Here is a 25,461-nt window from a genome sequence, read left to right on the forward strand (position 1 = left end):
TAGATAAGAACTACTTTACATGCAGGGAAAGACAACACACAATATAGGAGAGGTCAGTACAACTGGACTAAACCAAAAGCAAAGCAGTTTCCTGAATAAACTGAATGCTTCAAACACCAGTGTAGCAGGGGCAGGGGTTTGGGGACCATGGTTTCAGGGGACATCTAAGTCAATTGGCATAATAAAATCTTAAGAAAACGTTCTGCATTCCACTTTGAAGAGTGGCCTCTGGGGTCTTAGACGCTAGCAAACAGCCATCTAAAAGATGCATCAATTGGCCTCAACCCACCTGGACCAAAGGAGAATGAAGAATACCAAGGACACAAGGTGATTATGAGTCCAAGAGACAGAAAGGACCACATAAACCAGAGACTACATCAGCCTGAGACCAGAAGAACTAGATGGTGCCTGGCTACAACCAATGACTGCCGTGACAGAGAACACAACAGAGAATCCCTGAAGGAGCAGGACAGCAGCGGGATGCAGACCCCAAATTCTCATAAGAAGACCAGACTTAACGGTCTGAGACTAGAAGGAACCCAGTGGTCACGGCCCCCAGACCTTCTGTGAGCCCAGGACAGGAACCATTCCCAAAGCCAACTTTTCAGACAGGGATCGGACTGGACAATGGGATGGGGAAGGATGCTGGTGAGGAGTGAGCTTCTCAGATCAGGTGGACAGTTGAGACTATGTTGCCATCTCCTGTCTAGAGGGAAGATGAGAGGGTGGAGGGGGTTAGAAGCTGGCAAAATGGACACGAAAAAAGAGTGGAGGGAGAGAGCGGGCTGTCTCATTACGGGGAGAGGAACTGGGAGTAGGTAGCAAGGTGTATATAAGTTTTTGTGTGAGAGACTGACTTGATTTCTAAACTTTCACTTAAAGCACAATAAAAAATTTTTAAAAAATCAAGGTCAGCTAAAAACAGAAGAAAAGCTGACGGGAACTTTATAAAGGATGAGTCAGGCTGACAATCCCTAATATCACAAAAAAAAGAATCAACCAAATATTATGTGCCTCCAGATATGATACCACAGGATGTACAAGGGATTCTTGCTCGACAGGCCCCCTCCCAACCAAGCCTGATCTGATCAAGCTCTAGATTTAACTATCATTTACAAGAAATAGAAAACAGGAACATGTTAAAGGACACCACAAGGATGCAATCAGCAAAATCTAGGATATGGGAAATTCTATAGGACAAATGACCTGGTTTCTTCAATAAACTGGGAGGAAAAAAAAAAAGACTGTGGTCAGAAGAACCAATATATTTAAAGACTCAAGAGTCAGATCAAATATAATGTGTGGCCCTTGTCTGGATCCTGATTTGAACATATCAACTGTAAAAAAAATTACAAAATCATCACAGAAGTCTGAACACTGATTGGAAACTAGAATTTTAAGTAATTTTTGTTATTATTTTTAAGTGTGATAACAGTATTGTGGTTTTATTTTTAAAATAATCCGTATCTCTTCAGAGTTTCATACTTGAGAATTTATTGATAAAATGCTAATGATGTTTGAGGTCTGCTTCAAAATGATCCTGTGGTTGGGAGTAGGGAAGTGAGAGGTGATATAGTTATCATTTGCTTATAACTGCAGAAGCCAGTGACTGATGCATGGGGGTACATTATACTGTGCTCTTTACTTTTACATACATTTGAATGCATACATGACAAAAGGTTAAAACAAAGATAGTAAATAAAATGAAACAAATGTAACAATTTAAGAAAGTTTCACCAGAAATGAATAAACTGTTTTATTTTCTCTATAAAGAAACACAAATGACTCTCACTGGGAAGGAAAAGGGCACTTTCTGGTGGGATGAAAATGTTCTATATCCTGATCTGGGTGGTGGTTACATGAATGTACACATGTGTAAAATTATGCCTCAATTAAAACATAAAACATATATATATGCACATATACCACATACACACAAATTTTAATAAGATTGCAAAGCATGTTTGGACTGTTTGCTGATAACCTCTGAAAAGGACTTTCTTGTGTGTGGGGGGGAGCTTAAGAATGAAAAATACGAAGTGAAATAGCAATTTTGAATTACTAAACTGACATTTTGGTTTTAAATCTCACATGCTTAGAACTCTATTACTGAAAGACAAACTCAGTCCATATTTTTGGCAAATCAAGGTTCTGGACCCGAGTCTGAGGAAAAGTCAAAAGGGAAGGAGAAAACTTACATACTAGTGGATCTCTGAAAACAGGCCCTGATATGGCCAAGTCCTATGGGACTGGTGAAAATTCATTTGGGAGCAAAAGAACCTTCAAATAGGAGGTTTGGGAACATGAGAACAGAGGAGGTATATCTTACTTTTGGGAGGAAGGCAGGGAGGAGCAATTTTCAAAGTTTCCAGGGCTAAGTCTCATGCAGAAGACATGGGAGAGGTAAATGATCCCTGTGCCCCTGGGAGTGCCATGAAGGTAGCTTAGGGAAAGTCAGCAGACCTGAGAAAGCTTTGTAGTTGGGATGGCAAAATCACAGCAGTGACCTGGGATGATGGATGACCAGACACCAAATAGAATTATACACAGAAGATGCATGAGGACAAAGATCTTCCCAGCCCATGCCTCTGCGCTGCATTAGCCCAGGGCCCTGAAAACCTCCCCCATCCTTCAGCCACTTCAACAGAAGCCTACCAAAACGAATACTCAAAATTAAAATCAAGTTCAGTTAAAAAAATAAAAATTTTTGAATCCCTGAGTTTGTGGCTTGAAATGTGAACAGGCTGGAAATGCACCACTATTGTCCCCAATACACCTTTCAAGAGGAATAAAGAAGAATAGGGAATAAGAGAAAAAGTCTCCTAACAGCTTGTTGCCTCAGAAAATGACATAATAAGGATACAATCTCTGCATTACAGCTGAGATATTACCCAAGCTTCTAGGAGTTTTAGATTTAGTGTAAAAATCCAAAATAATCATCCCCCTGGAATGGCTTTTTTAAACTTTCCTAATACTGAACACTTTTTTTTTCCTGTCATAATGTCATATAACAGTTTATAGCTCAAACACATTTAAGCTCATTTTAAGATTCTAAGAACTTACGGAATATCCATTCTGAATGAGACTGCCGGACACCAAATAGGTGACGTGCAGTTGGGCTCCTGAATTTTCCTTTCGCTTCCTTTCAACATAATCGTACAACATCCTGTTCCAAATAAAATAAGGCACAAGTCAGTCCTTAGTAAGAGTTTTAACTTCAACAACTCTAAACTCATAACTTAAAAAGTTAGATATATTAAATTTGAGAGTCCATCATATTTTCTAAACAACAGAATTTTTGCTACATAGGAACCAGTTTAGGACAGAGAGCTAAAAACATAACACTTCAGATGGGACATGAGAATTGGGGTCAATTTGTATTGAGTTAGTACAGTGACCCAGTAAGTGTCTTAAAGAAAATAAGTCTAATAGGCCAAGAGGGATTAAACCTGCATTAAAATAGTGGCAATGGGATTCAATGGAGAGACCACTGAATCAAGAGTAAGTTCAGTTACCATCTTGCTATGTTATCCTGGATAATTAATTTTCTAGGCCTCTTAATATCCTGAGGTATAAAATAGGAAGGCTGTACTAGATTTGTGATTTTCTTAACCTAGGATCTACACGCCCATCTCTAAGGCCCCACTTCTAAAATGTAAGCAAAACGTATATGTGCTTTTTTGGAGGGAGATGGTTCAGAGTTTTCAACAGATTCTCAAGAGAGTTTATTAGTCCAAAATATTAAGAATCACTATATAGATGATCACAAATGTCCCTTCCAGCTCCGAATTTCCAATTTTATGATCACTCAGATTCAATGCTGTTTCAGAACTACAAAATGAATGTAGGAACGTTTCTAAAAGCAAAATTATTTCTGCATTGGGTGTTTGGCAATCTCAGGTTAATGAATACTCTGAATACTAGGCAGCTTACTCACACTGCCTAGCGTTCAGAGTATTCATTAAACTGAGACTGCCAAACACCCAGTGCAGAAATAATTTTGCTTTTAGAAACATTCCCAAATTTGTTTTTATGTCTATGATCCAGCAAGTATCAGAAATTGGCTCCTTCCACTCAATAACTTACAGTTCAAAACTTTGCCCCTCAAGAAAGAATTATCATGTCTTTTATTTCAAGAAATGTTTACTGAGCCCTATGTCATACTTCTGCCACAGACAACTAGAAACTCATTCTAAGAGAAACTCAACTCGCATTATTGATCATCTTCTTCTTGAAAACATCCCCTCTCCTTGAAACATCCATAAAACCATGCCCCACTGAGAGTCTCCTCCTACCCTTCTAACAGCCTCTTCTCCGTTTCCTGCACAGATATATCTGCCTTCTCCCTTTGGTGCTCTGTCTTCAACTATCTTTTCATTCTACATATTCGAGTGACCAATCATCCCAGTTTGCCGAGGTCTAAGAGGTTTCCTCGGTTGTGAGACTTTCAACGCTAAAACCAGGACAGTCCTGGACAAACCAGGACTGTTGGTTGCCCTCCTACCTACTTTCCTTGGTTTCTTTCATTTATCCCTATAGCTTCTATCCTCAACAACATCATCTGCTCAAATCACCCAAGCCAGAAATCTGGGAGTCATTATCCTTCACTTCTGCCTATCCAGTGAGTTGCCAAACCTCTCAATTCTCCCTCTCAAGAAATTCTTGACTCTGTCCTTGCCAAATCACTTGACTGAACTACTTCAATCCAAGTGTCAGTTCTCTTCCCTCCTCCTCGATTCATTAACCACAAAGCTACCACAGTTTTTAAAAAGGCAAATCAAGTCATTCAATGAACAAAAATCTACTGAGTTTCTATTTATGTTCTAGACCTTGGAGATGGAGCAGTCAACCAAACAGCCCAAGTTCCTATCCTTTTGGAGATTACATGCTAGAAAAGAGACAAACAAGTAAGTAAACATATCATGCCAGATGGTAGTAAGTCTATGGGGGAAAAAACAGATAAGGAGGACAGAGTGCCTGAGAAGTTTTGCTATTCTACATAAGACGATTAAAGAAGGCCTCAGTAAAAGACCCCTGCAGGAAGTGACAGAGCCACCAATGTGGAATACCTCAGGAAAGAAATGTTCCAGGCATAGAAAACGGTAAATGCAAAAGTCCTGAGGCAAGAATGTAAGCAAGGTCCAAGGAACAAAAAAGAGCCCAGTGTGGCTTAAGTGGAATAAGGAAGATGAGTGGCTGGAGAGAGATCAGAGAGCCAAACATGAATGAATTTGTGGCTACTGTCAGGAGTTCGATTAAGAAAGAAAGCCATTAGAAGGCTTAAAGCAGAGGCATGAGAAGACCTCCCTTACGTTTTAGAGGATCCCTGACTGCTATGTGGAGGATATACTGTAGAGGGACAAGTGGGGAAGTAGGGGACCCAGTTAGGAGACTATTATAATAATTCAGGCTAGAGATGACGGTGGCTTATACTAGGGCGGAAGCAGCGAAGGTATTAAGTAGTGGATAAATTCTGGGTCTATTTTAAAGGTAGAAACAACAGGACTTGCTGATAGACTGATTGTGGGGTATGAGAAAAACAGAACTCAAGAATGATTAGGCTAAGCAACTCTAAGGATGAAGTTCATTGAGATGGGGGAAAAGCAAAAGAAGGTGTTACAGGGAGAAATCAGGAGTTCGGTTTTTGGGCATGTTAAATTTGAGATGCCCATTAGTTATTAAGTGACAACAAAAATGTAATCGGGTATTGTTGTCTGGAGTATTAGTCCCCTGTTCAAAAATTTTTCAGTAGCTCCCCATCTCCTAAGGATAAACTCCAAATCCCTAAAAATGACATAAAAGACCCTTCTTGTTCTGGCCCCAACATACCTTTCTAGCTGCATCACTTACCATGCCTCCACAGCGATTCTACTTTTAGCTTTATGGAACATTCTGCAGTTCCTCTCATCCCTTTGTACATGCCCCTCCCTTTGTCTGGAACACTCTTCTCAGGCCATATCCATCATCCATTCCTCATCGAGACAGCAGCTCAGTTATCATCTCTATGTGAAGCCTTTCTTAACATCAAGTCAATAGGGTGGTCCCTGCCTCCTAAACTCAAACTGAACGTATCCCACGTCTTTTATTATAATACTGACCACACTTTAACTTAGTTTATATATCCACCATCCCTACCCCTTTAAGGCAAAAATGTGCCCCAGTCAGCATTTTGTTGATTACCCTGCCATGCTCTCCTTAGGGTTTCCCTCTATGCATCAATTATGTCAGAAGACGGAAGAGATAACACAGATTCATGAACAGTTTGGCTTATTTACGCTAGTTAGGATCATGCTAGTAAAAGAAATAATAGGTAGGTACCATGTCCAGAATGCTCTCAAGCTTGCTAGCTGAATGTATTGCCTTTTATCGGTAATTCATACTCTTGCCATTGTCCCCTATCCACTTGTCTCCACAAATCAACCCCAGTTCTTCTCTTTTACATTAACAAGGTCAAAACTGCATAAATTCTTTTAAAAATAACTTCTACATGCTTCTCGAGTTTCTAAAGACATGTTCACCTAGTTCAATTATGTCAAAACATTTTTTACTTATGAAATGTACAAAATGTTCTTAAATATGCATAACACATAGGACTTCTTACAAAATACACTTCCTGCACATATAATTAATATCTTTTACTTTCATTCATTAATTTTCCCTCCTGATGAGTTCCACCCATAGTTTTTCCCCAGAATGAGTACAGTCCACACTGCCTTCCCTCACCCATCTAGTCTTTATCTCTCATATTGTTCAATTTAATTCCTTCACAGTATTTATTATAACCTAAAACTATCTTGTTTAAAGTAATGAAGGCAGGGGCTTTGTCTGCAAGGTTTTCTGTTTTATGACACAGCCTAAAATAATGGTTAAAAACATAGTAAGAACTCAAAAAGTACTTCCTGAATGAAGCCAAGTAAATTGTTAACAACCATGCCCACTCACTGTCCCTCAGTGGCCACAGTGATAATGTAAATGCTTCCGCTATAAGCAAAGAAAAAAAAGGTAAGAGAAGAATCTCTAACTCTCAGTTTTCTCATCTGTTGAAAGAGGTCAATAAAACCCATCACAATGGATTGTTATAAAGATCATGAGATAAATGTTTGTGAAAATACCTACCATAGTGCTTACTATCCATTCAACAAATATTTAATGACACCTATTATGTGCAAAAAAAAAAAAAAAAATTTTTTTTTTTTTTTTTTATTATGTGCCAGGCACTGAAAATATCATGATGTGGCATATGGTATTTTCCAAAGATGGCTACAACAGTATCTCCCATCCTACATGCTCTTCTACATCTTCCCTTGAAGAGGTGAAGTCCACCTCACCCCCTTGACTCAGAGTGACCATGTAGCCAGAGTAGAATGCCCCATGGGGTTTCTAAGGCTGTAATCTTTACGGAAGCAGACTGCCACATCTTTCTCCCGCAGAGCAGCTGGTGGGTTCAAATTGTTGAAGTTTCGGTTAGGAGCCGAGAGCTTTAACCACTGCACTACCAGGGCTCCTTTAGATCTCAATAAAGCTGTTAAAAAAAGAATTATGAAAGAAATTAACAGAGTGATATGACAAACAGGGAGGGGCTGGAATACGTGAAATAGAGCATTAGGGAGGACTTGTTAGAGGAAGTAATAAGTGAAATTTGAGCTGAAATCTGAAAAGATGGGGACAGCTGGGAGAAGAGCATTCCAGGTAAAGGGAACAGTGCAAAGATCCTAGAGTGAGAATGAGCCTGGCATATCTGAGGGACAGAAAGGCAAATATGGCTAAAGTACAAGTGAGGCAGAGAGTGATATGGGATGAAGTTGAGTAGAGAGGCAGGGGATAGACAATGTGATAATGCTATAAAAATTACAGATAATCATGGCAGCTACCGTAAGATTGCAGGCAACTTGATTTCACCTTCCGGGAACGCCAGTCTTCAGTCATGCGTTGTTAACTCAACAACCCTAGAACAGCTACCTTATTTCATATTTGAACACGCATAACTGCAATGAACAATAACTCTAAAAGATATCCATTCCCACAGCTACCTGAACCTCTTGGGTTTGGGCCAGAACTGGTCTTAGCAACAACAATCTCAGACAGTCAAAACCAGTACAAATCCATCCCTGGGCCAAGAGTTTCAGGTCTCAAGGGCATGAAATCACAGTCAAAATCAGACTCCTAGGCCTGTCAAATAGCAACCCAAACAAAGCCAAAACAGCCTATTCTAGGGAGCAGCAGTTTCCTAAGACTTACAAATTATTCCTATGACTCTAAGAAGGTTCCTACAGAGAAAAACCAGGTCACCCTTAGGAACAAAACAAACTAAATGGGTATTTATATATACATACATACATATATATATATATATATATAAGTATATATATATAATGTCCTCATCATTTCCTCCCTTTGGAACACAGATAAAATCTGTACACTTTTCAGGTCAAAAAATGTTAAAATTAATTCAAAAGCTTTCCTTTTCACTTCTGGCCTCAAATTGGACCACAAATTTCAGCAAAGAAAGGTGACATGTCAAAATTCAAGAAGGGAAATACTCTGCACCATCCTTTTTTAAATAATTCTCCCACCTTACACTGTTACACAGCTTGTGTCAAACACCTGTTGACCTCATTATAGAAGTGTTTCAATAGCATTCAGAGATGAGCCTAAAGAGCTTACGTGAAAACGTAATGGAAATGTAAGCTAAGAGGCAATATAAATCTAAGATGTAAACAGAGTCGATTGCCCCATTTAATAAATGCAAAATAATTAAGTGATGCTAGCCAGAGACTGTAAATAAATCCAGTAAATTTATCACCATATATTTGTGTACCAATTCACCTACCTCTTAAGATAAACAAAAGTAGTAAAAGGTGGTAAAAATGGTATCCTTTCCCATTCACCTGGGGTGGGGAGGGGGGAATAGCTCTAATCTAGAGGCTACCTGTAGAGTTAAAAACAAAACACTACAAAGTATTAAAATCAGTAGTAAATTGGACTTACTGTTTGGCCTGGTTAACATGAACTCCTAGTGTATAGCTCAGCCATTTGTATGTCACCTGCAAAAAGGAGCAATTTTTAAAACGTTTTATTAGATGACTCCAGAGTACAGATTAGTCCCAAGGGTCTGCTCTTAAAGTGTCCTGTTTTCAGATGATTATGCCTTATAAATTATGATAGCTTACACCCTAGTTTTGCCAAGAACCATTCATTTGGTCAGAAAGGATCGGGATATTTATCTTACAAATACTGAGAAGCTTGTTGCACAGACTAATTAGCACAAAAGAGGCTTTTTAAAAAGGCTGAATATATACAGAAGGAAAAAACTCCTTTTCCTCCCCACACTCCTAGTTTTACCAAGATCCTTCTTCACATTCTGTGAAATCCTGGGGTCACCACCCAAAACTATCCTAAAATTCATCTAGAAGTTAGATTACTTTGAAGTGTATGACTCAGTAACTTCTAAACAAAGTTGCAGGTTACAAACACTAAAGGGTATAGGTGGTGTAGGGATCAGGGAATAAATTAATAAAGTGGATGAATATTGTATCAGAGGTCAGATTGGGGAATGGCTGCCATCAAACCTTGATCTTCCTTCCACCCTTCCTTGACTCAGTATGTCTGTCACTCTCTTCTCAAAGTCTATTCCAATTCTAAATGGCTGAGCTTACAACAGTTATAAGACCTACATAGGTTAGACAAAGGCAGTGTAATGAAGAAGAAAACACTGGCGGCAGAAATCTAGGTTCGAAAACTTACTACCCCTTATTTTGCCTCTCTGCCTCAATGCTGTCTTTTAAGGATACTATCACGACCTCTCAATGGCTCGCTGTAAAGATTACATGCAATGTGTATCCAAAGAGCCCTAACTCACACTCCACATGCAACAGTGGTTTGCAAAGTACATTCACATCCATCGTATGGTTCGTTTCCAGCAACGCTGTGAGGAGGGCCAAGCCTACATCAATACCGAGCTTTTTAGGAGGAGTAAACCGGCTGTTGGTTAAGCTTGTCACCTAAGCCGGTTAAGGCACAATTTATTCAACTGCAGAACTGGGGCTTTAAACGGCAACCACCTTGCAAGATAAGTGTACGGGCGACTTAGAAAAATGTGCTTAGCCAACGCCCCTCCCTCTGCGACCCCTGCCCGGTGCACAGTCCCCACACGCCCACCGAAGGGGCTCCGACTAGCGCGCGCGCGCCGAACGGCCTCTCCCGCGAGCCTTCGCGAGCCCTGGGGCACTAGTTGTGGGGCCCTGCCTTCCCTAAACCAGACCCCACGAGGCCCCAAGCAGAGGGGACCAAGGCCCCAGGCCGCCTTCGCCGAGCGCAGGACCCCAGTACCCTGCCCGCACTCTCCAGCCCTAGCTTCTCACAATCTTGTTTTGGTCCATGACGAATTCGTCTATATTTTCCAGATAAAGCTGGTCCGCCATAGCGCAGAAGCTCTGCGCCCCGCCGCCTGCGGAGGCCCTCACGCCACCACAATCGCAACTCCCGCCGGCGGGAAACGTCGTTGCACTCTCCCTTCCAGGTCTGGGGTCGTTTCCCACGGCAACGGAGGAAACGCACTACGGCGGCCGCCCGAGAGTCAAACTAGTTCCGGAGACCGCGCCGGAAGCGGGCCGGACCCGGCGGAAGAGAGGTACCGGAAGAGGAGGCGTGGTCTGGGAGAGAGTGTATATCGAACTTGGGTTTCAGGCTCTCGACTACCGTTTAGTGATTGACCTTGGGCGAAATATCTCACTTTTAGGAGCCGTAGTCATTCCACCGGTAAATTGATGAAACAATTCATGCCCTTTCATGAATTTTTAACAAATATTTATTACTAAGTACCTATCTTTTTTTGTATTATATACGGCACTGGGTTTTGGGTTATTATATTTCAAAGGACCCCTGGCGGCGCAGTGGTTAAACGCTAGACCGCTAACCAAAAGGTCGACGGGTTGGAACGCACCAGCCTTCCCGCGGGAGAAAGATGTGGCAGTCTGCCTTGGAAACCCTATGGGGGCAGTTCTACCCTGTTTTGTAAGGTAGCTGTGAGTCTCCATGGCAAAATGGGTTTGGGTATTGTATTTTAGGCACTTCTTAGGCACTGAGGAAACAACAGTGAACAATAGATACAGAGAAATAAACAATTTTAGGACAGAGTGATGCCAGCTGCGATAAAGTACTGCCTGTTATGATCCCTTAGAATTGAGAAACTAGGAAAGGTTTTCCAGATGGGATAAAAGAGGGGGAGTGATTCCGGTAGAGGCAGGGGTAGATTGTCCAATTAAAAAAAAAAAAAAAAAAAAACAGACAAAGGTAAACTTGGTGCTTACCTTGCTTACCAGATAATTTGTAGTGAATAATTTCACATTTTTTTCACATCTAACATTCTGCTTCTAGGTATGGCTGGCATCTGTCTCTCACCCAACCCCACAGTACCTTCCTACAGAATCAAAGTCACTTTTTAAATTTACAGTCCCAGTAAACAAGGTATATGGATATTGGCTATAAGCAGAGAATACCAGAAAGATGTTTACTTGTGTTTTGTTGACTATGCAAAGGCATTCAACCACGTGGATCATAGCAAATTATGAATAACACTGAGAAGAACAGGACTTCCAGAACACTTAATTGGGCTCATGAGGAACCTGTACATAGACCAAGAGGAAGCCATTCAAACAGAACAAGGGGATACTGCGTGGTTTAAAATCAAGACGGGTGTGTGTCAGGGTTGCATCCTTTCACCATGCTTATTCAGTCTGTATGCTTGGCATATAGTCCAAGAAGCTGGACTATATAAAGAAGAATGCAGCATCAGGATTGGAGGAGGACTCATTAACACCCTGCAATATGCAGATAACACAACCTTTCTTGCTGAAAATGAAGAGAACTTGAAGCACTTACTGATGAAGATCAAAGACCACAGCCTTCAGGATGGATTGCACCTTAATGTAAAAAAAACGAAAATCCTCACAACTGGACCAATAAGCCATATCATGATAAACATATATTGAAGTTGTCAAAGATTCATTTTACTTGGATCCACACTCGATGCCCATGGAAGCAGTAGTCAAAACATCAAATGACATATTACACTGGGCAAATCTGCTGCAAAAGACCTCTTTAAAGTGTTAAAAAGCAAAGATGTTACTTTGAGGACCAAGGTACACCCGACCCAAGCCAGGATGTTTCCATTTGCCTCATATGCATGGGAAAGCTGGACAGTGAATAAAGAAGACCAAAGAAGAATTGATGCCTTTGAATTACGGTGCTGGTGAAAAATATTGAATATACAATGGACTATCAGAAGAATGAACAAATCTATCTTGGAAAAACTACAGTGAGAATGTTCCTTAAAAGTAAGGATGATGAGATTTCATCTCACATACCCTGGACATGATATTGGGAGGGACTAGTCCCTGGAGAAAATCATGCTTGGTAAAGTGGAAGATCAGCAAAAAAGAGGAAGACCCTCAAGGAGATGGATTGACACAGTGGCTACAACAGCGGGCTCAAACATAACAATGTGAGGATGGCATGGGACCAGGCAGTGTCACATTCTGTTGTGTGTAGGGTCACTATGAGTTGGAACTGACTGGGCAGCACCTAACAACAACCTAACATTCCTTAAGGATGAGACTTGACATCAGTGCCCAGAATTGAGAACAAAAGCAGTTCTCCAGAAACTAAAACAACCAACCGAAGTATCTGCTAACCAAATGAGGCCAGACAAAACTGTTGGGGATGCCAGTGTCAGGTGATACCAGCAGTGGGAGCCATAGGATCAAGACTCTATAGCACCTAAGTCTCAAAAAGGAACCTAAGGTTGGTGTTAGAAACCTTAGGTTGGTGTGTCCTGGCCCTCCCCTTTCTTTCTCTCCATCCCCACTTTATCCTAGAAATTATTGACACCGGAGAATCTTAATGATCCTGACATGGGGTGGGAAATATAGATAGGGCTCAATATCAGAGTGGGGGTGAAGAGTGGTCAACCTACATGCAGACAAGAACCCCAGACTCAGGGTAGGGGAAGGGGGCCAGGCCTCTGACCGAAAAAGGGGATCTGTTGTAGCAACCTAGGATTCTCATCAGCCAACTGGGCTTTAGGGCTGCCATAGGTCTCTGGTAGGTAGCATTCCAGGCAGGGTAACAGGTCCAAACCAGGGAGTACAAGATTAAGATTTATGACTCAGTGGTCACGTAACTATCCAAGGGTCATTCCAGAGGCCCGGGACTTACTGACCAAGGAATTTAGTCATTTGATCATTCATTCATTCAACAAACATTACTAAAGGGCTGGTGCATACCAGGCCCTATGTGCCTAATGGGAACACATCATGGTCTTTGTCTCTGGAAGTTTACAGTTTCTGTGAAGGGTCAACAGCAATACAGTGTTAAAGAAGCTCAGGGTGCCATGGGAACCTGGAGGAGGCACCTAACCCAGCCTGAGGATCAGAGGAAATATGGGGAAAGCTTTGGACTTGGATATCCAGGGCTAGACACCATGTAATCCCTCTGCTTACTTTAGGCAAAAATAAGAAATGTATTCTGAGTATTGTCATTGTTATAGTTTTAAACAACACACAACAAGCCTGTATTTTCCGCTTTTATGAGAACATGTGTATCTTGTATAGACTGTTTTGTGGAATGTACAGCCTCCTCTAAGGCCAGGACACACCAACCTCCAGGTGTGCTTATTCTAAAACCTTATCAGTTCTATAAAAATCAGTGTAAAATCCTTCAGTTACCCAAACAAAGTGGATAAGCCAAGACAAGACAACACTCAGACACTGGTTCCCCTGTTTCACACCCATGGCTACCCCATCCTACCCCCAGAAACACTCACACTTCATTCAGCCTCCTGATTCATTAGCTCAATCCCCAGAAGTTCACACTTCTACCTTTGCTGACTCAGACTTTCAGAAAATGACCAGGAGGACCCCCACCCCCACCCCCATCTTGCAGTTGCTTTGTATACTATTGTCCTTTCTCTCTTTCCTTGGGGGCTGGGGGAGTGTTTTGGAATGATGATGGTGACAGTAAAAATAACAAAATCAGCTATGAAAAATTTTCTCTTAAGTAAATCATTCCTGGATCTAATAAGTATGGGGGCTGGCACTCAGAGATAGAAAGAAGCTTATGATCCTACCCTCAGAGACCATTGCTCTCTGGCCTCCAAACACTGCTGGTTAGGAAGATTTCCTGGCGAAATGTTACGTAGGCTCAGCTTGAGTAGTGAGCAAAGAAGGGGCAGATGCCATTCCAGACACAGTCTTGATGGGCCAGGCTGGTCTCTTTGCCTCATCGTTTCTCTCTCTCTCCTGGTACCGTTGCTTTGCCCTCTTATGACTTTTCAGTTTTCTTCTTTGGTTTAACCACAGATTCTACGTCCTCATAATTTTAATTTAAAACAGCTGTAGGTTGCCATGGCTTATCTCAACTTCTACCTCTGGCTTTTGCCTTGTCAGTAACTTTAGATTTTCTCAACAATTCTCCATTTTGTAATTCCTAAATTAATGAACATGATTAGCTCAGCATATCTTTTTATCTCTGATTATCAGTATCTTTTTTCAGAATACTGAACATCCAGTGGACAGGTTCCTCATTCATTCATTCTTCAATTGTTCATTGAGTTCCTTCTACGTGTTCTCTCTCTCTCTATGAAAAACAATAGAGTGCAAGACACATATGGCCCTGGTTGGAGACAAATAAGTTAATAGACAGTTACAAAACCATGTCATAAGAGAAGAATAGGACTCACCCAGCTAGAGATGTTCAGTAGGCTGTGGGATATATGTCTGTGCTTAGGCACAGACTTAGATTGGAGACCCACAGCATATAGACAGTCACTGAGGCCATGAGAGGCAATGAGATCACCCAGGGATAGAGTTGAAAATTGAATCCCAGGGAACATCTGCAGTTAAAGAGGAAAGGCCTACAAAGGGAACTGAGAAGGAGAAGGAAGGGGTAGGAGGTGCAGTGTGGAAACAAGGAGAAGTAAGTATGAAGGAGGGAGTTATCAACAGTGTCAAATGCTTCCCCCAAATGGTGTTAGATAGGGATTGAGAGAAATACAATGGATTTGGAATTGGGAGGCCTCTGGGGACCTTAGCCAGAGAAGTGAGAGGCACAGAAGGCAGATTGGAGTTAATTAAGGAATGAAGAGTGAGAAGAGGAACTGAAGACACCTCTGGCCAATTAACTTTGTGGAAATGAATAGTGGGTGGGGGTGGGGGTGGTCATGAAGTTTATAATATCTGTCTAAGCAACAGGGTTGGAAGTGGTGGTGGGTGTTAGAAAAAAGTATGACAGGCATTCTGGGGTCTCTTCCGCCTAGAATTTCCGTAGTCAGGATTGCCTCAGAAACTGCAGGCCTGGATCTATAGGAGGGCATGCAGTAGAGCCTGAGTTCCCATGGAATCAGAATTCTTCAAAGGTCTTTTGACCCCTGGATTTCCAGCATCCAGCGTGGCCATAGCTGGCAAGAGGTAGGCCCTTAGCAAATATTTGTTGGCTGTTGACTGAATGGCTGAATGAATAGATGGATGGATGAAATTGAATTAAATATTGTTCTGCTCTACAATGCCTTTTGTTGTTCTACAGAATATTGTTTGTGGAAGGCGTTGTCTACCTTTCCCTCAACCACTGAAATTGTTAAGTGGTCTGTTATCAGAGTGAACATTAAGATAGTTGGGGAAATCCAGCTTCCTTCAAAGGCTCAGTGATTGGAAATGGGGGGAGAGGTGTGACCTTTATGAACAAAAGTTAAGACCAAGACCAAATCCTAAACAGGCATGGGAAGCAGCAAAGAGCTTTGCAGCTGGAATTCCTATACATTAAGCCTTTACACACAGCACTTTATTGTGTAAACGCTCCATACATCTTCAGCTGACTAATTCAGTGGTTAAGAGCTCGGATGCTAACCAAAAGGTCAGCAGTTTGAATCCATCAGCCGCTCCTTGGAAACCCTATAGGGCAGTTTATTCTGTCCCATAGGGTTACTATGAGTTGGAATCCACTTGATGGCAACAAGTTTTTTTGGCTTACCTTTCAGTATTTCCTTCCAAGACTCTGGAGTAAAAGACAAAATCAGGTGGTAGATTTCCCCCAAACTAATTTTTCTCATTTCCCCTTTCTCTGTCCCATGGGGAGGTGCCTCTATCGTACCCCTCTAACTGCCCCATTTTAAACTCTCACTATCATCACTCTTTTTTTTAAGTTGCTTTTCTGCTAATAAAAGAAATTCATGCTCATCCTCATCTTCTCTCCCCTCATCTCTGCTCCAGTCTTGCCCTCCACTGGTCCATCTTTAACACCAGTTTCAGGATGATATTTCTAAAATACAGATCTGATAATGTTATTCTCCTGCTTTAAAACCTTCAGTTGGCTCCCCGTCGATTTGAGGATAAAGCCCCAACTTCTTTAGCAGAGGAGGATGGAGCATTCAAGGCCCCTGAATCTGGTCCTATCCCACTCCCTTTTCAGCGATGTCAGACTGCAGTATTGCCAGCGTGCACCTGCATCCACAAGCCTTTGCTTCCTGCTTTTCCAGCTGCCTGACACTCCTGTCCACTCTCTGTTCTCCTCCATTCCTGTATATGTCTGAAAACTCTCCATCCTCTTTCATGGCATCTCTCATAGCCTCCTGCTGATTGTGCATAGAACCCAGCTGGTGGTGTTCCTCATCTGGCTCAGCCTGATTCCACAAGACATCCGATCACATCAGGCATTTGGAGATTTTGGTAGTGTACTAAAGATGTGAGGGGTGTGGAGAGGGGCCACGCTGCATGGCTTACCATGTTTCACACCTAAAATTTCCCATCCAGATTTTCTTTTCTGAAACTCTTCTTCAGCCGGCACCCCAGGCCTGGGCATTCTCATTTGCCCCCTCCTCTTGTTAGGAACAAGCATAGGTTGCCTTGTCTCATGAAATCACATTCCACACTCTCTCTTAGCCCAGGCACCAGGTGGCCACAGGCCCTGGCCGTGTACCCACAAAGTGGCCTATCGTAGATTCTCCTAATCTCTTCTCAGCATAGTTTTTGTACAGTTGCTAAAAAAATGAAAGCAATGTCAGCACCTTACGTTTCTCTCCCAGAGTTTACTGTGAGCTCCTCAAGGACAGGCCTATGTCCGATGCATCTCTGGTCCCCATCCCAGCCCCAGGCCTGCGGCAGAAAGGAACAGTAAATGCATGTTGAGCAGCATTGTCATGGCCAGGCTGCAAGGGAGTCTCCTGACTGTGGTTTGGCCAGAGGGGCCAGGAAGTGTGGGATCAGTGAGGAGTGCCTCATCTCCTGTTCTGGAGGGTTGGATTTCTAACTTACCAGCCCAGACTCCCCACATTGTTCTCAGAGTTGACATATACCCAGAAGTACATCCTCAGCCTGTCAACATCTCTGCCTCTCAGAACCCCACTAAGCCACACAAAGGGACCATTTATCTTCTGGGCAATTTCACCATGTACTTCTTCCTCCAGGAAACTGGCCTCCCTATATAGCAGTCCCCAGGAGCCATGGTTCTCACAGATCACCCTTCTTAAAAGCAGGGGTCAGGTTTGGTCCCATCCTTGCTGCTACTCCCGGAGCACAGGCCTGGCCTTCTCTCAGCCTTACTTTTACCACAGCCTCCCCACTGGTCTCCTTGTCTCTGGTTCTGCCCCCTCCAGCCCGTCCTCCACATTCCCCATCGGAGAGATGATTCTAAAAGGCCAATTTGACCATGATGCTCACCAGATTAAAATTTCTCCTCTGGTTTATTTTAATAGCTTTCCAAAATAATAGCTTTACTGAGGATCAATTTACATACCATAAAACTCTCCCGTTTTAAACGTGCCGTTGGATGAGTTTTAGTAGATTTATACTGTTGTGCAGCCATCACTGCAATCCAATTTTAGAACATTTATATCACCCTAAAAAGTTCCCTCATCCCCTTGATCCAGGCTTGTGCTATCAACCCCAGCTCTCATCCCTGGCAACCACTAATCTGCTCTCTGTCTCTATAGTTTCGCCTTTTCTAGAAATTTTCTATGGATGTAACCATACAGCATGTAGTTTTTTGTGCATGGCTTCTTTCATATAAAATGAGGTTTTTAAGATTCATTCATGTTCATGCAAGTATCAGTAGTTCATTCCTTTTTATTGCTCCATTTTCATTCACCAATTGATGGACATTTGGATTTTTTCCAGTTTTGGTGCTAAAACTGCTGCTAAAAACATTTGTGTACAATTCTTTTGGGGGCATAAATTTTCATTTCTCTTGGGTAGATCCCAGTGCTTTTAAGATCACATTTAAGCTTCTTACCTCTTCACCGTCCCTTCTTACCCCTCCTTGCTTCTTACTTATGTTCTAGCAACATGGATTGCTGAGAAGCCCCGCACACACTATGCTGTTTTGCACTTACAAGCCTTTGTGTATGTGCCTCCTGCCTGAAGTGCCTTCCCTGGTTTTCCTTTGCCTTTAAGAAGACAGTGCCTTCTCTGACTCCCAGGCTGATTTAGAGTTCCTTTTTTTTTTTTTCTCTTCGCTGCCATAACTCTCTTCGCTTCTCTCTACCATGGGAGATCACAATGTCGATTTGCTGTCTCTTCTACTAGGTGATGAGTTCCTTAAGAAAAGGGATGGTGTGTTATTTAATTTGGTATTCTCAGTGTCCAGGGCCTATCACATAGTTGGTGCTCAATAAATGTTTGCTTAAAAAGTGAATAGTTGAATAGATGATTCAGTCATTTGACAAGTCTGTACCAAGTGTGTTTAGTACAATGCTAGCCACTATGGGGGCCACAAAAGAAATAGAAGGTATGTTCTGAGTCCTCCAGAAATTTTTAGTTAAGTTGGGGAAATAAGACCCACACAGGAAAACTGACTAGAGAACAAAGCAAATAAAGAATCAAGTTGATGAAGAGAACTAGACAGAGAGACCTCTGTTCAGATTCTGGCTGTATAACCTTGGGCAAGCCACCTAACCTCTCTGGGTTTCAGTTTCCTCCGCTGTGAAATGGAGTTAATCAGACATACTGAGTTTGAGGTGCTAGTAAAATACAGTGCTAATAATTCAACAACCTCTCTCATCTGGACAGTGCTCTGTAGAAGTTTATAAAGCTGATGTCTATCCCTTTTCAACTCTGTGAGATCGATCGTCAGGGATTACAGTTTAGCAGCTATGGCAAAAAATGACCACAAACTATTCCCTACCCTCTATCGATACCCTTTGAAAGTGCCCTTCCACACTGACTCTGGGCTGGCTTTGTGACTTGGTTTGACTAGAAACATGTTTGAGCACTGGGGCTTGCCTTCTCTTATTGGTCTTGGATTCCTAGACCACCATGAAAATAAGCCTATGCTAGCCTACTGGAAGATGAGAGGCCACATGGAGGAGAACCAAGGTTGCTAGCGGACTGCTTGCCAGTCAGTAAATATGTGAGTGAGGCCATGCTAGATCATCTAACTTGACAGCTGACCCATAAGGAAGCCCAACATAGATGAGCTGGCCAAGACCAGAAGAACTACCTAGCCAATCTATTGAATTGTTAGCTAAATAAAATGTAGTTTTCAGCCTCTTCATTTTGGGGTGGTTTGTTTTATACCAAAAGCTAACTGATACTGCAACTAAGAGTAATAAACCTTTGAACTGCCTCCTTTGCCTTGACACCAGAAGAGCTGGATGGTGCCTGGCCACCATTACTAAACATTTTGATAAAGATTCTGTAGAAGAATCCTGATCAAAGGGGGCGGGATGCAGAAATGAATTTCAAATTCTCACGGACTCCAGACTTCCTGGAGCCAAGGGGGCTGGATGAACCCCTGAAGCTATTGCTCTGAGATAATCTTTAAACCTTAAACCAAAAATATCCCCTGATGTTTTCTTAAAACCAAACAACAGTTTAGCTTAATCAGTAGAAAATGTTAGCCTTGAGAATTATGCTCTTTTAAGAACTATCTAAATGAGATCAAATTGACAACAGCAACTCAAAAGATTAGATAGGAAGTTTAGGGGGCACTGAGCTTATGTTAATGAGGGAGGAACAACTAGGAAAAGGAGGGTGAGAATGGTGACACAACTTGAAGAATGTAATCAATGTCACTGAATTGTCTGTGTAAAAACTGTTGAATTGATGTGTGTTTTGCTGTGTATATTTTCAACAACAACAATAAAATAAAAAATTAAAAAGTAATAAAGCTTTGCAAATAAGCAATCTGGATCTGAATTCCAGCTCTGCCACTTACAGCACTATGTCGCCTTGGGAAAACTATTCCATCACTCTCAGCTTCAGTGTCCTTATCTGAACAACAGGGATAGTAGTAGTACCCATCTCATCAGGGTGTGATTCTTCAATAAGCTGTTAGACATTAGCTCATATACAGCTTGGCTCAGTGTAACTGCCTCGTACAAGGAGTCATTGTTATCATTTCCCCGTTGTTCAGCTTTTTTTTTTTTCCAGCTAAATAAACTGAAGTTCCCAGGTATTTAATGACTTGCCCTGAGATCATATGGCCAGAAAGTGACAGAAGTTGGGACTCACACCCAGTTTCTTGACCTCCACTAGTCCAAGATCCCTGACAGGCGAGTGAGGGAGATTGGTTGGGGGATGAGGAGAAGGATTCAGTATCCACCTCACAATGGATTGCCTGTGTCCTGGTGCCAGTATGAAGCCAAAATACTTTGGAGTTAATGAATGGTTAAATGGAAGGCTTATTGAGATTAATCGATAGCACAAAGTGCAACTCACTGGCAGGCATTGGCAGTCTAACCCCTTCATTTTCATGATCCACCAAGTCTGACTGTGTTCTTTCTGCACTGTTTTTCAAATTCACTCTTTTCTCTCCATGTTCTTACCTTAGCCTTTACCCCTTTTCTGGAGTTCTGCAATGGCCCCCAACTTCCTTTGGCAGCTCCCTCTACCATCCTTTCACCTCTCCCCCATCCTTCCCTGTCACACCCCTGATGCTTACTGGAGGACAAATTCTGCTCGTGGATTTTCCCCGTTAGCTGGCTGGATGGTTTCTGGGTATTAAAAAAATTAGGATGTAAGAACTCCATGTGCCTCAGACACCCCATTCGTACGATGAGAGAATGGGGCAGGTGGACAACTACCATCACCAGTCCTTCCAGAGTTGACATTTAAGGAGTACATTTTTTTTTTTTTTTTACAGCAGCATCCAGAGGAGCCCTGGTGGCACAGTGGTTAAGCGCTTGGCTGCCAACCAAAAAAAAAGGTCAACGGTTTGAACCTACCAGCTATTCTTCAGGGGAAAGTCTGCTTTTATAAACATTACAGCCTTGGAAATGCTATAGGGCAGTTCTACCCTGTCCTATAGCATCACTGTGAGTTGGAATTAACTCAGCAGCAATGGACAGTGGTGCCTGAATCCTAATCAAGTCCTGGCAGGTACCGCCAATGAGCAGCAGATGGCAGAGTCACCCTCCTTTTGTCTTCCTCTGTCAGGAGCTGCCAGTGATTCTTCCATGTGTTAAGATTAACAGTGAAGGCAGGGCATCTACAGTCAATTTAAAAACGTTCTGTGGGCCCAACTTTAATTGATTTAATTGCCTGAACTTAAAGAATAGGAGATTTCACATTAAAGTAAGATTTCAGGCTTAAAAAAAAAAAAACCCTAACACCTGGCTGTCATCTTTTGTCAAGTCATGAGCTCTACAGTGGGCCTCAGTCCTCATCACTCTCAGTGATCTCCTCAACACACAGGCTGAGCGTCTTTTGCCATATAATAGTACAAATATCTTTTGTACTATTATTTTTCTTAAAATTTTTTCTGGTATGTGAAATATTTCTTGACCATGTCTTCAACAAAGGTAAGAAAATAACAGCTAAATTGAGAGGACCACAAATTAAAAAAAAATGGAAAAGAATATATTTCTTTATGAAAATGAAGCAAGCCCAGTGTCTGTGTTGAAATAACACAACCAAAGATGCCATTAAGAAAATAAAGCACAATAAGAACTATGAGATGATGGAAAAGATGTGAGATGAAAAAGCAACAAGATAGAAAATAAGGAATAAAATTTCAAAAGAATTTGTTCTTTTGAATGCAAATTAGTGTTTCTGCTGTAAACTGTAAGAGAGTAAATCGTAAGTGAACAAAATGTAAATGAATAAATGAAACAGTAACATCCTCCAGGCCAGTAACACTGGCCCTACCCCCAGGGAACTCACTCTGTGGGGCGGGGGATGGAGTGTTATGGGTCCCACAGTAAAAATGGAAACCCTGGTGGCATAGTGCTACGGCTGCTAACCAAAAGGTTGGCAGTTTGAATCCACCAGGTGCTCCTTGAAAACTCCACGAGGCAGTTCTACTCTGTCCTATAGGGTCACTATGAGTTGGAATTGACTCAGTGGCAACGGATTTGTTTTTGTTTTGGTTTTTTTTGTACACTAAAAGTATAAGAAATACAACAAAGTACAACAGGCACACAAAGGAGGAACTGGTCAATTCTCCATGGAGAAGAGGGTCAGAAAGTCGTTACAGAGGAGATGACCTTGAGGAGAATCTTAAAAGTTGAGTTCGTTCTGTGAAATAAAATTAAAAATAGATATCTTACTTTGATTTCAAGGGGTTTCTCTTACCGGAGCCCAAAATTGAAAAATAAAAGCCGGACCCACAACTGCAAAAAAGTTCTTGCCTGCAGCTTTGCTAATTTGTTTTTTACCCAAAACTGCTAAGCTACATTGCTGCATTGTTAACTTCTTTTTTCCAGCCAAAAGAGTGTTAATAACAAGGAAACTGAGGCCCATTTTGACACAGAGATTAAATCTTTGCAAACCCCCTTTGTGACAAAGACATTTGTTAACCATAAACTAGCTCAGAGTTTATCTAATGCAAAGAATGTAACTTTAGGTAATTTCCCTTGCTTCCTGAAAGATAACAGCTGGAATTCCCTGAATAATTGAAGTAACTTTAATCATTTTTAAACCTCCAGACTACAACTAAAGAGTTGTACAAATGAATCCCCCACACCCCCAGGCCAGAGACCCCCTAGCAACCTGATGCCAACTGGTCTCATTAAGGGAGGATGGGGGACGTAGTTCAATCAATTATGTTGAGATTAGCCAGTGGATAATTTTCTATTCTACTCCCGCCTCTTCTCTTTAAAAGCTTCATTGTAACTAGCTTACGTTGAGCCTTTTTGTTTTTTAGAAGCAAAATGGTCTCCCTGTATGCATGTAGCATAACTGCTCAATAAATCCTATGTTTTGATTTCTTTGTGTTTTGATTATTTTTTAACAATTCCTTACCAGGCAAAATGGAGGAAACAGGGGCATGGACCAGCCATGTGAATTTGGGGAAACCGTGGGCAGTCCTCTGTTGTGGGCACCTGGGGCGTGAGGTGGGGCACAGCAAGAGAGGGTCAGCAGAGGTCAACAGGAGTGAGATCAGGAAGGGCTTTGGAGCTCAGACCAAGAACATTGGCCTTCCCTCTTCTCTAGAGAGAGCTGTTGGAGCATTGTGGGATACTTTGCATTTAAAATATCATTTTGATGCTGTGTAGAGGATGAACCAGAGGAGAGATTGATTTAAAAGATCAGATAGCAGCCTGCTGCCATAGTCCAGATGTTAGATGGCAGAAGAGGGCCTGGACTAGGGCTATAGCAGTGGGCTTAAGGGAGATAGAGACAGATATGAGAAATAATGAGGAGTAAGGAGAATGTTGGTCTACCTTAACCAACAACCAACCCAGTGCCGGCGAGTCGGTTCCGACTCATAGTGACCTTATACCTTGTCATAATTTCTTAACCACTGTACAACCAGGGCTCCTGCCTTGTCATAATTTCTTAAGTGAGAGCAGGACCCTGAGAACATTGTATCCATTCATATACTCATCTGTCCATCTACCTATCTGCTCACTCATTTATGCCCCCAGCATTTACTGGTGTGTATCTGGGGATACAGGATTGGTTTCCCACTTTAAAGGGGCTCTGTCTAGAGGAAGAGATAGGCATATAAACAGACATTTACAAAGACTTCAATGGCTGCTACAAGACAGCTGGATACAAGATGCTGTGGGAACACTGAGACCAGGGAGTCCAAGGAGGACTTCACGAAGATAAAATTTGAGGCCTGTTTTAAAAGATCAGGAGGGGATGGCAAAAAAAAAAAAAAAAGCCTGGGGAAAGAGGCACTGCAGGTAGAGAGAAGAGGGCCATGAAAATGTGGCTTGCAGACCTCGAACTACAGCAGTGGAATTAACCAAAGGTCCCACCTAGTTTATGCTGATGCCACACTTCCCTCTGGGCTGCTCCCAGAAGGACTGAGCACAGCAGGGATACTAAGGTAGGCATATTCCTGAGAGACACCAGACTCCTCTGACAGCCAACTTTGGCTCCATGATTACCCAATCCTCCTTAGACTACACAGCAGTCTAGGATGCTTCCCACCCCTGTCCCCACCCCCACCCTCCCACCCTCCCACACACACACACACACACACACACACACACACCTGCCTTCCCTTGCTCCTCCACTTGGGGTCAAACGTGCATTGTGGGACTTATACTCAACCTTTTGCCCCAACAGGTGATTCTACTAAAAAAAAAAAAAAAGAATCCTTATACATTAAATCTCGTCTGGGCTCTGCTTTTCAGAGGACCTGAACTAACACTCTTGTGTAAAGTTACAAAATCTTTAAGGACTTTGGACTTCACCCCAGGCTAATTCACAAAGCTTGCGATAGTTTTAATAAGGCCTATTGAGACAAAATAGAATTTGAAGTTTAGAGGGTGTGAGGAAATTAGAGAAGGGATGTGATAGCAAATAGTTGTCCTTGTTTGGGGCTGCCTAGCTTCGTTGTTGTTGTTGTTAGGTGCCGTCCAGTCAGTTCCAACTCATCAACAGAACAAAACGTTGCCTGGTCCTGCTCCATCCTCACAACTGTTGCTATGCCTGAGCTCATTGTTGCAGCCACTGTGTCAATCCATCTCATTGAGGGTCTTCCTCTTTTTCACTAACCCTCTACTTTACCTTGCTTTAGGACCTCTTTTTCATGTCAAAGAAAAAATTGGAGGGAGAGAGGTCTTTAGGGCACCAAAACCTTCCTTTTTTAGCCACTCCATCTCGAGCCCAGCTTGATCTCAGGGGCTGGTGTTGGGAGGGAGATTCCACAGAGAAGGGCAAAAGTTGGGCCCAGTCCCAGGGCACTGGCTTCTCCAGAGCAGCCCCTGGCGGATCACAGTGTTTTGTTTTTTCACTTCACTGAAACTTTCTGTTTTTACAGGGTAATTAAGCCTTTCATGGTTTATCCTGTTTATATTTTCCCTTTGTGTTTTGTTGTACTTATGAATGAAAGAACAATTCAACCTTCCTAATCCAAACTGCTTGACGCTTTACAGCAGGTGTTTCTGGGTCTTGAGTAATAGCATTACTATAAATACTTAAGGAGGTGGGGGCATTCTTTGCTGAGCCAGGGTCAGAAGCAGAGCATTTCTCAGATGCTGATGGGTAACTTTTCTTGGGTTAACCTTAAGATCAAGCT

General features: G+C 42.1%; 1 protein-coding gene and 1 long non-coding RNA gene across 7 annotated transcripts in view; one reads left to right on the top strand and one right to left on the bottom strand.

Annotated features, from left to right (window-relative positions):
- Positions 1-10,617, bottom strand: part of POLD3 (DNA polymerase delta 3, accessory subunit) — a 109,174-nt gene extending 98,557 nt beyond the window's left edge. For all 6 annotated transcript variants that reach the window (XR_007518178.1, XR_007518177.1, XR_007518176.1 and 3 more), the window contains exons 1-3: positions 10,362-10,617; positions 8,989-9,044; positions 3,064-3,166 (exon numbers count right to left, since the gene is read on the bottom strand). Coding sequence is in view for 1 of the 6 variants with exons in the window: in XM_049889812.1 (XP_049745769.1) it covers positions 3,064-3,166; positions 8,989-9,044; positions 10,362-10,421 (219 nt within the window). In the remaining 5 variants the exon portion in view is untranslated. The remainder of the gene's footprint in view (positions 1-3,063; positions 3,167-8,988; positions 9,045-10,361) is intronic.
- On the top strand, positions 10,610-21,692 carry LOC126078965 (uncharacterized). Its single transcript, XR_007518179.1, has 3 exons — positions 10,610-10,758; positions 11,377-12,801; positions 21,130-21,692. It is a non-coding gene; the product is annotated as an uncharacterized LOC126078965 (long non-coding RNA).
- The last annotated feature ends 3,769 nt before the right edge of the window (positions 21,693-25,461 follow it).

This window comes from Elephas maximus, chromosome 7, assembly GCF_024166365.1.
Source record: "Elephas maximus indicus isolate mEleMax1 chromosome 7, mEleMax1 primary haplotype, whole genome shotgun sequence".
Taxonomy (NCBI): Eukaryota; Metazoa; Chordata; class Mammalia; order Proboscidea; family Elephantidae; genus Elephas; species Elephas maximus.